This window comes from Sparus aurata, chromosome 9 (assembly GCF_900880675.1).
Source record: "Sparus aurata chromosome 9, fSpaAur1.1, whole genome shotgun sequence".
Lineage (NCBI taxonomy): Eukaryota > Metazoa > Chordata > Actinopteri > Spariformes > Sparidae > Sparus > Sparus aurata.
Window position 1 is genome coordinate 6,986,583 of NC_044195.1, and position 12,349 is coordinate 6,998,931.

Here is a 12,349-nt window from a genome sequence, read left to right on the forward strand (position 1 = left end):
ATTACCTAAACTATCCCTCTATCCTTTTCTGCAGATGTACACATTTAGACCTCCATCTGACATAAGGGTCAGACTCAGTTTTAGTCCTCTATAGTTGCCTTTGTCTTCTGCTAACCTTTTACACACATACAGCTGAATACTGACTCCAAGATCCCTTGGAGATATATATATATATATATATATATATATATATATATATATATATATATATATATATATATATATATATATATAATTTGAGGTGTGCCAAAATATCGATATTATGATATATCGCGATATATTTTGTCTTGAGGTACGTTATCGATACATTAGTACCAAATATCGATATTTACAAATGTAAAAAATAAAAATAAAAAAAAAATATATATATATATATATATATATATTTTTTTTTTTTTTTTTTTTTTTTTTTTAATGGCCCACCACCACCACCCATCTTCGGAGGACAGCTTTATCTTTATTCAAACATAGGTATACAACCAAATAAAATTTAAAAAATGGTTTAAGTAGCTCTGAAACCCACACATATAGATATTTAACGATAGTTGTAGTCAGTGTGTGTGTTAAGAAGGGACACTGTGCAATACGCTCTTTGTTTACTTAGCCGTCATTCATGTGAAATTGATTGACAATGTTTTGTAGTTCCTGTGAAATGGATTCAGTGCAGTCAATAAATTCTGAATTTCTTCAGTGACACAGATATCGTGATGTATCGTGGATGAAATTTCTTGCAATATATCGATTATCGCAGAATCGCTGTATCGTGATATTATCGTTATCGTGGGCAAAATATCGTGATCGTATCGTATCGCAAGGTATCTGGTGATACCCAGCCCTAATATATATATATATATATATGTATATATGTATATATATATATATATATATATATATTTATATATTAAATCTGCAGTTGGAGTCAAACAAACTATTTGTATAGAATAATTATTGCATCACAAAAAAGGAGGAGGGGTGAGAAAAATCAGATTTATTATGAAGAAAACTTTGGTCTGAAAGCTGCCAGAACTCATCAGCCTCTCTTCTCATTTTCTCTCTCTTAAAATGGAGACACTGGAACGACCTGATCTCTGCTTTCCACAGTTACTTAACGCCTCCTGCAAGAAGCCAACACAGCATCGTGCTGGAACCATTTTCCAACACATCCTGCTGTCTTGCATCTCTGGACTCACTACAGCTCTAAACCTGCTGGTCATCATCTCTATATCCCACTTCAGGTATGAAGACACACTCATAATCTCAAATAGATGTACTCAGTATCAGCACATACATTTTACAGGAGCTGTTTCTGGAGCAATAGGGATATCGTTACATTGTGGCTTTTTTATGACACATAAGACTCACACAGTTTTGAACAGTTTACATGTATTGCATCTACTATACTATACTGTGATAGTATTACAACCCTGAAACCATTGATGAAATTAATGTTGGAATCCAATTTGACTCCATATTCTCTGACCGTCATCTCCTCCACTATTGACACACATACAGTAGAATGCAAAACTGGTCCTGAATCTATTCTCATGTCAGAGATGTTGTTGAGCACATACTCACTATTTAACCCTTACCCTAAAAAAAATATATGTAATGTTCTATGGTTAGTTGGCGAAGTCATACACATATTCCTGTCTCTCACAATGTGAATAGCCAAATATTTCCTGTTACAACTGCTACATACACGTTCACTGACTTGACCTTCTTTTTCTCCAGGCAGCTCCACACCACCACCAACTTTCTCCTTCTCTCCCTGGCTGTCTCAGACTTCCTTGTCGGCCTCCTGTTGATGCCAGTTCAGATCCTCCTTATAAGTGGCTGCTGGTTTTGGGGAAGCTTTATATGTGGACTGTTTTACTATGCCTCTTTTCTCCTTACATCCGCCTCAGTAGGAACCATGGTGCTCATATCTGTTGACCGTTATGTGGCCATTTGTGACCCTTTGTGTTACCTTACCAAAGTCACTCAGAAAAGAGTTCGAATCTGTGTTTGTCTGTGTTGGGCCTGTTCAGCGTCGTATAACGGTCTGATATTGATGGACTACCTTAAACAACCAGAAAGATATAATTCCTGCTATGGAGAGTGCATAGTTGTTGTTGACTCTTTAACAGGAGCTGTAGATGTCATGTTGACATTTGTTGGCCCCATTGTTGTCATCGTTGTTCTGTATACGAGAGTTTTTGTGGTGGCTGTGTCTCAGGCTCGAGCCATGCGGTCTCATATTGCAGTTGTTAAACTGCAGGGTTCAGTAAGTGCACCTGCTAAGAAGTCTGAGATGAAAGCAGCCAGGAATCTTGGTGTTGTCGTGGTTGTGTTTATAATATGTTTCTGTCCATATTTTTATCCGTCTATTGCAGGCCAGGACATGTCACCGGCTGTGACATTTCAAATGTATGGGGTCTGGCTACTTTATTGTAACTCCTGTCTAAATCCAGTGGTCTATGCTTTTTTCTACCCCTGGTTTAGAAAATCTATCAAACTCATTGTTTCATTTCAGATACTGCAGCCTGACTCCTGTAATGCCAACATACTGTAGCGTTATCTCCAAACATGTCTGTAATACACCTGTACTATTCTAAATGACCTAGGACAAAGACTGCAAATAAGCTGAAGCTAGAGGTCTCATGTGTATCACATTTTCCCATTTTCTGTGGCAATGCTGTATGTATCGTCCCTGTTAAATAAACATTAAATTAAAAATAAAATGACCACCAGCTATCTTAGTGCTATAGGAACAAAGAATCAAAAAGTAGAAAAAGAACAATAACCAAACAATTGTGTGCATCATTAGTCCATATTTTATTGCATGCTTTGGGAAGGAGACTGATCTGACCTGAAAGTGTCAGAATTTGACAAGTTGGAAATGAAAATCAAAAAATACCTCATTATGAAGTAAAGCTCCTAATCAGCTGACTAACATTAAAAAAGCTAAAATACCCAGAACTTGTTTTTTGCATTTAATGTATTCCTGTTGTTGAAGTTCCTGCCATTGTTTTATAATATATATTATGTTATAATATCATTTAGAATACTTACTTTGTTAAAATATGAATGTGTCCACATCATTAAAAACATTATGAATCACACTAATACCCACAACTTATTCAGCTTTATTACATGGCTCTTCTTAATGCTCCATTCACTTGAATGGGGCTTCCCAACATTCAGTGGTCAATTATTCTTATATTATTGACCGCTGCTAAGCATATTTGACCGTTGTCAAGGAAGTGACCTTTTTACCTATGATTCACGTATTTCGTAGCACTCGGCGCTCTCAAATCTTTGCTCCCCAAGTAGTCCGGTCACTTTTCACCCCAGCGTCTTCGGTTGCTAAGCGACGTCAGCTGATCTGTAGTCTACTTCATATCGGCAGATCCCTTACTTATGATCAGCCAATCTTGCCTTCAATTTACGGTTTGTTCTCCCAATATAGAAATGACCACATTGACATTCAAGTCTTTAAGCAATGTATGAGGTATTGCAATTGATAAATGAATTTATATTATTTATATCAAACTTACGACCAGATGTAATGTCAGTAAAGTAGTTGGCATTTATCATATAACTGCAGTGACAATGTCCACACTTGTGGTTACCTTTTCTGGTAGAGAGCCAGGTTTTTCGTCCCTGAAACTGACCAAAAGGAATATTATCTGTTAAACAAGGTGGATGGAAACCGTCAGCTCTGAGGATGATATTGTGGTCAGTTGATTTTCTAAAAATAGAGGTGTGTAAATCTCCATCGACAACTTCAGAGATTTTTAGATCTAGAAAGTTGATTTCAGATGAAGAAAAGTCGAGACTGAGCTTCAAATTTCTATTAGTATTATTCAAATACGACTGAAACTGTGAGAGTTCTTTTTCTTAACCTGACCACAATAGGATAATATCATCAATATACCTACCCCACCTTATTATTTTATCCAAACAAATATTAAGCTCAGACTATACAAATGTTTCTTCCCATGCTCCCAGAAACAGATTAGCAGGTCTGTCCTTAGCAGGGCATGCTGATCATGTGACCGCCTACCCACTCACACTGAGCAGCTATCTCTGATCACCTATTTAACAATGAGCAGAGCTGACTGACAAACACTTTGTTGATGGCCTGATGAAGGCCGTTTAGGCTGAAACGCATTGGCATGCTTTTATTAGACTTGCCATAGACTAATAAAGGCTTTTTAAATCATTAGCCTCTTGAGTGCCTGAGGTCTTCTCTTATAAGGTAATTAGATTAGTTCTAAAACGCCGACGCACCAAAGTTTGTCTTAAGAGATTTTAATCATTGTCATTTAAAAAAAAAAAAATGAGGACATATGATCAGTATGTTACTTGTCCCACCACACAGAGGGACACCATACTGGGTCTTTGCTATGGATCAGTTAGTGGGGCTTACAAATCCCAGCCTTTACCTCCCTTTTGTGCTTCTTATCACAGCAGTGTGTATCTCATGCCTGTATACAAGCCAGCCTTCAGAGGTCTGGAGCAAGAGGAGAGAACAGTGAAAGTCCAGTCAGAGGACAACATCTCCTCCCTCCAGGCGTGCTTTAAGTGTACAGTCTGGAACTGCTTTTATGATGTGTGTGATGATGTAAATGAAGTCTCATTTTTAAATGAAGACACTATCTCATCATACATAACATTCTGTGTGGACCCGATAATTTCCACTAAAAAAGTGATCACCCTAATAATAAGCTCTGGGTGACTAAAGAACTTAAAGGTGTCATCAACAAGAAGAAACAAGTTTTCTATTCAGGTGACCTCCTGGCGAAAAAAGCTGTCTCTAAAGAAGTTAAGGAGCAAATAAGGAAGTTCAAAATAAAGTATAGGAATACAATTGAAAGTCAGTATTGTAGTGAAGATCTTAGAGCTGCCTTGAGAGGAATAGTACACAGTAGAACATAATTCAATATGGCATTGCCAAGCAACAATTCGGCCACGGCAACGCTAAAACAAGACCTGGAAGGCTAACCCTTAGCCTGCTGTAGTGAGCAGCCCGGACCCAGACAGGCAGCATTAGAGCACCGCGACGTGGGTGCAAATAAAAGTCTGAGTCAAAGCAGTGTGAATCTAAGACATGCATTGAAGCAGCGAAGCAACGCAGCTGTTAGTGGTTAGCAGCAAAGCAGCGAGGCAAAGCAGCTGTTAGCGCTGAGGCAGAACAGCGAAGCCATGAGGCAAAACGGCAGAGCAAAGCAGGAGTGATTTCCTGCAGACAGGTTAGTGGTTGCTATGCCACTACACAGGTTTCTCTACCCGGTCAGGCAATCACGGTCGGCATGGCATGGAGCGAAGCCATCAGCTACATGGCAACAAGCAGCAGACAGCGAGCGGCACACAGCGAGCAGTGAACAACGTGCAGCAGGCAGCAACACCCAAACGAGCCGCTGCCACCAAGCGAAAGCGGAAGTGAAGGGCGCCAGGAAGTGACGTCACCCAGACTCCTTCAGGCAAGAGGACAACCAGGTGCCTTCTGCATCCCTTTTTAAGGTGCTCCCCCACAGCGATTGGCTGGGAAGAGCAACACATCTGAAACCCATCATGCAGTACTTCATACTGCTACACATGCTATAAATTTCTACTGTTATACTGATGAGACTTGATAACCGACTTCATGCGTAAACGTGACTTTACTGCTTGCCTGCTCAACTTTCCTAGCCATGCTTCTTGTTAACTTCTGTCCAACGTAACTCACCTACGGGTACTGCTCTGCTTTGGTGTCCAAGTAGCTTGCTGACAGTGACTGTTCTCTGCATCATAGCAAAGGAAATACAGATTCATCACAGGAAGAAAGTGGGATTCAGCAGCGGTCCACTTCTTTCTGGATGAGATTCTACTCACATCTATGGGGTTTAGGGGCTGGATTAAACAGTGTCTCCTCTTGAAATACAAAGCAGTTTTAACTCGTCCAGCAAGGTTAAGGACTGCAGCCGAGGCAAGGTAAAATCCGCATGTGTGGGTGCTCCCTTTCAGTAGCCCCATTCACACTGCCCTGAATAGTGTAGTTGAATAACAATAATGCACGCAGACTGTTGCTACCGTTTGTGCTCTTTGCTAACATTGGCAGCTAAGTACACACATTAGCCAGTAGGTGGAACAGCGTGCATCAGACACAACAAGTGTTCCTACTAACAAAGGTTCCGTGATGCAGCCCTCTAACACAGCAGTGATACTACTCTGCAACACTAAAAGTCAGCCAATACACGTTTGGATTGACAGGTGGACAGCGGGGAAAAAACATTAAAAAAAAAAACACACAGATGTCAACACGTGTACCATCATGCCTCTTTTGGATCTGCGGCGTAGGCTTGCTCTATGAACTGACACAGTGGTGCGGCTGTACACCAGAGCTGCTTGGTTCTGTTTGAACAAACGAATGCAGAGAAATGGCGACCCTTCACTGCAGCGATAATGCAGAGTCTCAGTGTGAAAAGGGCTAGTAACTGCTGCACAGGTGAAGGCTATTACTTCCATCAATGTGCTACGTGGGTCTGCCATTGTGTTGTGTTAGTCGCAGTGAGTCGTTGGAACGAACTAATCTTTTGAGTGAATCAACTGAACGGAATCACTTCATGAACTGAGTGGCACTGCTGCGACTCACTCACACAGAGAACTATGAGGACGTGATTCACGTTTGCGTTGTGATTTGTTCATGATTTGCGAACCTACTGCACACAGAGAGCTGTCGCTGAGGATGTGATTCTCATTCCTACTTTGCTGAAAGTGGCGCTGTGTCACTCACTCACTCACTCAGGGCAAAGGAGTTGATTCACGTTCAGTAACCGTACTGCCAAAATTAGCGCTGTGTTGCTAACATCCGTGTAGCATCATGTCAAGTGATTTTACTGCACAGTAAAAGTCACTTACGTTCGCGACCGTGATTCTCAGCGAAACGACTCATGAGTGAGCAGTTCGTTCATTGAACGACCTGCTGAGGACGTGAATCACGTTCGTGCTGTCAGTCACTCATGATTCGCGTCGCTGAGGGCGTGATTCTCGTTCACGTACTGTGCTGAAAGTAGCGCTGTGTCACTCACTCACTCAGGGCAGAGGAGTTGATACACGTTCAGTAACCGTACTGCTAAAATTAGCGCTGTGTTGCTAACATCCGTGTAGCATCATGTTTAGTGATTTTACTGTGCACAGAGGACACGTTCACTGTGTAATAATTTTAGTGCATGTATACCACTCAAAGCAGCGCTGCGTTTCCTGCGAATGATTGTGTACTATTAGTCAGTGAATGCACCGTCCCTCAGTAAGTGAACGTGAACCTCAGGGCTGAATCATGAACTGAATTACAGATTGTTTGGCTGTTTATCAGTTCAGGGAGTTGGAGAGCACTGAACATTTCAGTGAACGAATCTTTTGAACGAATCATTTTAATGAATGGATTCTAGAGATTCAGTACAGTAAAAAGAACTGCTGTTCCCATCACTAGTCTGCCATGAGTTGTGGACATGCAGCTGTACTTAAACACTGCAGATATCATGGTTGTTGCGCCAGAAGTGCAGTGCTTTCAGGTTCAGTGTCATCCAGTGGTAGAAAAGAGTTTAGAATCTGGTGACTTACTCGACCACTGAAGGCACACCTTCCTTTGTTTGAATGCAGGCCCTCCATTGTCAGGACCATGTGGTGAGGTGTCAACACAAGTTTCTTCATAAGTTGTACTTTAACAACTAACCAACTGCTAAGTGACGTGAACTAACAACTCAAGAATTCCTAATTACTGAATCATTAGTTTCTCTTTTTTGTATCCTCAAGAAAGTGAAATATCATATTGAGTAGCTACCCAAAATACTCATTAGTTGCTCATTACTTAATAATTAGTTAGTTCTTTTTGTGCACCTTCATATAAATTGATACAATGCAGTAGTCACTGAATAGTTTCTCATGACCAGAAACAGTATGTATTTGAATCATTGCAGTCACATCACATATACGCTATTATTCACCTTCAAGTAATTTTTTGATTATCATTCGTGATGTTGACGCCTTAAAATAGTTGTCTGCTTTGAACCCGTATCATATCAGTAACAATAATTTAGTAATTAGCAACTAATGAGTCTGCATTGAGTGATTACTCAGAACGATGTTCTGCTTTACTTCGACATTATCTCCTAAATGTTCCTCAACTCAATTATTGATGAATTACTCATTACTGACTTATTAACTATAGTCATTCCTGATTCATTTCTTACCTGCTCCTCACTGACTACTTAACCTCTTATTTGGGTAACCTGTCTTATTGTGTTACCAAGTTTTTTTATGAACCAAAATATGCACAGTTATACTATGCTACAACTTGTTAAACTGATAACCATGAAGTTGTAAAGGGAAAGCTAATACTATGATTCTTTATTGTTAAGATTAAAGATTAGAAATATAAATTGTATTCTTACTGCAACTCATACTAACTTGTGTATTGATTAGGGGTGGGAATCGAGAACCGGTTCCGACCCAGAACCGGTTCCGACTGACCAATTCCATCGGAATTGTAGCCTCCGGCGTTATCAATTCTTCTTAACGATTTCACTCATTTCCCTGCCTGCACGAGGAAATTTTGCGTCGCGGTACATTTGCATCACACTCCCTGACGACTCAGACCTTAAACCGCGAGGCAGCATCATGGAGAAGAAGAAGCGATCTATTCTGCTGTGTGTAATCAGTGCAATCAACCTGGATGCGAGAGGACGCTACTAAAAAATCGCCGCTTCTCAATTCGTAGCAAAACTGCTTTTTTTTGGAGAGATGGAAAGCCAAGCTGTCCCTACAAGCTCTGGGACTGTGCTACTAACTTTGAAGGCTGCACACCTGAACAATTGTCACCATGGACTCACCTTTCTCCCCTGATCAGCTGTTAGCCCCGCCATCAGCTGTTAGCCTCGTCGATCAGCTGTTAGCCTAGCAACGCTAACTTTCAAACCGATGTACTCAATACTCTGTAGGCTGTCCATCGTTGCTCCGTTTGTCCTCCCTCCACCACTACCTCGGGGTTATTCACCTGGCTCCTTTATCACTCTCCTCTGCTGCTGTGCTCCCCCCCGGCAGCTGCGATGTTGGACGGGACCTCCAGACTCAAATCTGTTTATAAGAACGGTGCTATTCCCTCCGTGCGGACTGACAGGCGCTCAATTTGTTTGTTTTGTTTGTTTCACTTTGTTAAGTGTCCCTGGGTACCCTAAAAGGCGCTATATAAATTAAATATATTAATAATGCTGTAATATCGTGTTAGGGCGCCTGCGTTGCTGCTGGTCAAACAAGCTCCACTGGGACCTCCATTGACAACGTTGACATTAAATATCCTGCATTAGCGCACGGTGGCCTTGCAACTGCAAGCAGCATGCACAGTTTTTTGTTGTATGTTTGAGTTGAATGAGTTCATGTTCACAGTCTTGTGCAAACATAATTTGGGGAAAAAATAAAATGGTAGCTTTTGGTGCAGAAGACTGTGTAGAACTCCTTTTTGCCGCTCAATGACCTACTCAGGAATCGATATGAGAATTGATAAGGAATTGAATTGATAGGCAGAATCGACAATGGCATCGATATTGATAAAAACTTATCAATTCCCACCCCTAGTATTGATCCAGTATTTTATTGACAATCTAGAAACCTTATTATATTTTTCAGTTTGATTCATAAAAAAATCAGAAAAACTATTTATATTTATTTTTATGTCACATAACAAATCAAGTTTCTCAATGAGCAAAAGCAAGACACTATATAACTGTGTTTCACTTGACATAAAAAAGGTGCCAGTGGTGAAATATAGTGACTGTCCCTCCTATACCCTGAAACCAGCCCCTAAATCAGAGCCAGTGTCTGGTTATCGTTCCTGTAGGGTACAAGTCTTTGTGTTGCAATGAAAAAGAATTCACAAGGTTTCCTCAAAACAACAACAATATTTCCTGTTTCAGGCGCTCTGATGGGATAAGTGAAGCACGGAACAAACAGCAGTCTAATGAAAATGAAGAATGAAATGACCTAGACCAATGTATGGAATATGTTCACATATAGTCATTTTCTCCATGTTATCGTAAAATGTTCTGACAAAAAATGTATAAATTCAGTGAACTGACAACAGAAGGAAAAATAAATTCCCTTTTACAGAGAGAATGTTTTTGGTCAATCCATCTTTCTTTACATTATGTTGGCATCAGATGAGCCAGGCTTAAGTGTCTGAAGTGTAACAATGCGTTTAACTGATTTTCTGAACCAGGGGTAGAAAAAGGCATAGATCGCAGGGTTTAGACTGGAGTTCAAATACAGCAGCCAGATAACACTAGCTGTAGAAGATGCTTCTAATGTGGTGTTCTCAGCTACAACAGTTAAAAAGTAATACGGACATGAGCACAGAAGAAAAACAACTACAACAATACCAAGAGTCCTGGCTGCTTTCATCTCCGATTTCTTAGCAGTTATTGTCCTTGAATGCTGGAGTAAGACAACTGCATTTTGAGTGCGCATGGCACGAGCCTGGGACACAGCCACCATAAACACTCTCATATACAGAACTATGATGATGCTAAAGGGGCCAACAAAGGTTACAACAAAGTCAAAAGCTCCTTCAACATAATTAATTAGAACTACACACTCTCCGTAACAAGAACTATATCTGCCTGGTTGTTTCAAGAAATCCCTCAGAAACCAACTACTGTGGAAAGCAGAGAATATCCAACACAGACAAATGCACAGTTGGACTCTTTTCAGAGTAACTTTGGTGGAGTAAAACATGGGTTCACAGATAGCAACATAGCAGTCAACTGATATGAGCACCATGTTTCCTATTGAAGCGCTTATAATAAGGCAAGCTAAAAAGGAATTCACAACACATACGAAGTCGCCCAGGATCCAACAGCCTTGGAAGAGCAGGATTTCAACTGGCATCTGCAGGAAACCGACAATGAAGTCTGAGACAGCTAGGGAGAGGACGAGGAGGTTGGTGGTGGTGTGGAGCTGCCTGAAACGGGAAAATATCAACACTGAACAAATTGTTACATGCAGAAGGTGTAGAAATATGTGCCTTTAGAAGTTGCGATTCTAGAAGTATTAACTGTTAAGTGTTTTGCAGATGTAAAATAATCTACATATAACAAATACGGACAGGATAGGCAAAGGTTTGTGGAGCAACCTGAAGTGTTTTGAAACATTTGTAATCATTTCACATTATTCCTAGCCATCTCAAAATCAGCATCATAGTTACAATTAGCTTTTTATGTAAAAATGGTACATACACCATGTAGCAATGTTAAAAAAGAATAAAACAGAAGAGGCAAATGCTGAAAAAACTACTGCAAAATCTACTTTTTATTCAACAGAGTAATAACTAACATGGTGCTGTCTAGCTGTAATCTGCAATCAAAAAACAGTTCATAGGCCATTCAGAAAAGTTTATCTCTGCCTGAAGTGGTAGATAGAGATGATAACCAGCAGGTTAAGAACTACAGTTAGCAGAGTGATGCAGGACAGCAGATTGTATATGAGAGTTGCCTCCAAGTTAGGGCGTTTGATCTTCCTGCAGGAGGTGTTGAGTTTGGGAAAGCAGAGTTCATCTTCTTCCATGGCCTTCTTTATCAGAAAGAGTGTGAGAGAGGGGCTGCACAATTCTGGCAGCTTTCTGATCAGGGCTCTTTGTCATAAGTCTTATTTATATCTATCATTTGTCACTTCCCATGCACATTCAATGTATTTAGAAGGTCAAAGACAATTATGTCATACTCTAGATCCCAACACTTCTGAACATAGTCAAATGTAGCAGAAAACAATATATAAAAAGCAAACAAACAAAGAGACAAGGTGACCACATACTGCCTTTCTGGCCTCTTGCTCCTCCTAAAGGTGACCCTACATACAGCCATCAGCTGTTTAGAATTCAGCATAGAAAAACACCAGTATGCTCCTTAGATATTAGTTAATGGCACGCAACAAGAGTTATTATGTAGCTAAGGTTCTATGGATTCCTGACCGCAAGAGACGGTATGTAATACCTGGATATCGCTGACATGCGCAGGAGGTCAAGACATAGTACCGACAAAGCCACGTGTGACCAGGGTAACGCAAGCAACTTGATACAGCGACCTGGTAGCCAGCAGTCGTCTCCTACAGAATCTTCTCGTCAAGACACCAAGTTAACATGAACTGGTGGTCATCCACAATTCATAGAACCTTAGTTAGGGCCCGAGCAGGTAGACCTGCGAGGTCCCTATTGTTTTATTTATTTATTTATTTATGTTGTTTATTTCGGGCATGTCAATTCATAAACATCACATTTCATCATTGTTCAAATAATACAACACACATGGCCGAAAGGGAAAAGCGGGAGAAGCCAAAGCTT

At 40.4% G+C, this 12,349-nt stretch overlaps 2 protein-coding genes across 2 annotated transcripts; one reads left to right on the forward strand and one right to left on the reverse strand.

Annotated features, from left to right (window-relative positions):
- The first annotated feature begins 1,062 nt into the window (after nt 1-1,062).
- Nucleotides 1,063-2,551, forward strand: LOC115588655 (trace amine-associated receptor 13c-like). The gene is made up of 2 exons (XM_030429383.1): nt 1,063-1,235; nt 1,732-2,551. The coding sequence occupies exons 1-2, from the start codon at nt 1,063-1,065 to the stop codon at nt 2,549-2,551; spliced, it is 993 nt and encodes a 330-aa protein (XP_030285243.1).
- Nucleotides 2,552-10,155: 7,604 nt separating this feature from the next.
- Nucleotides 10,156-11,577, reverse strand: LOC115588139 (trace amine-associated receptor 13c-like). The gene is made up of 2 exons (XM_030428525.1): nt 11,417-11,577; nt 10,156-10,975 (listed from the first exon to the last, which is right to left on the reverse strand). The coding sequence occupies exons 1-2, from the start codon at nt 11,575-11,577 to the stop codon at nt 10,156-10,158; spliced, it is 981 nt and encodes a 326-aa protein (XP_030284385.1).
- Nucleotides 11,578-12,349: the final 772 nt, after the last annotated feature.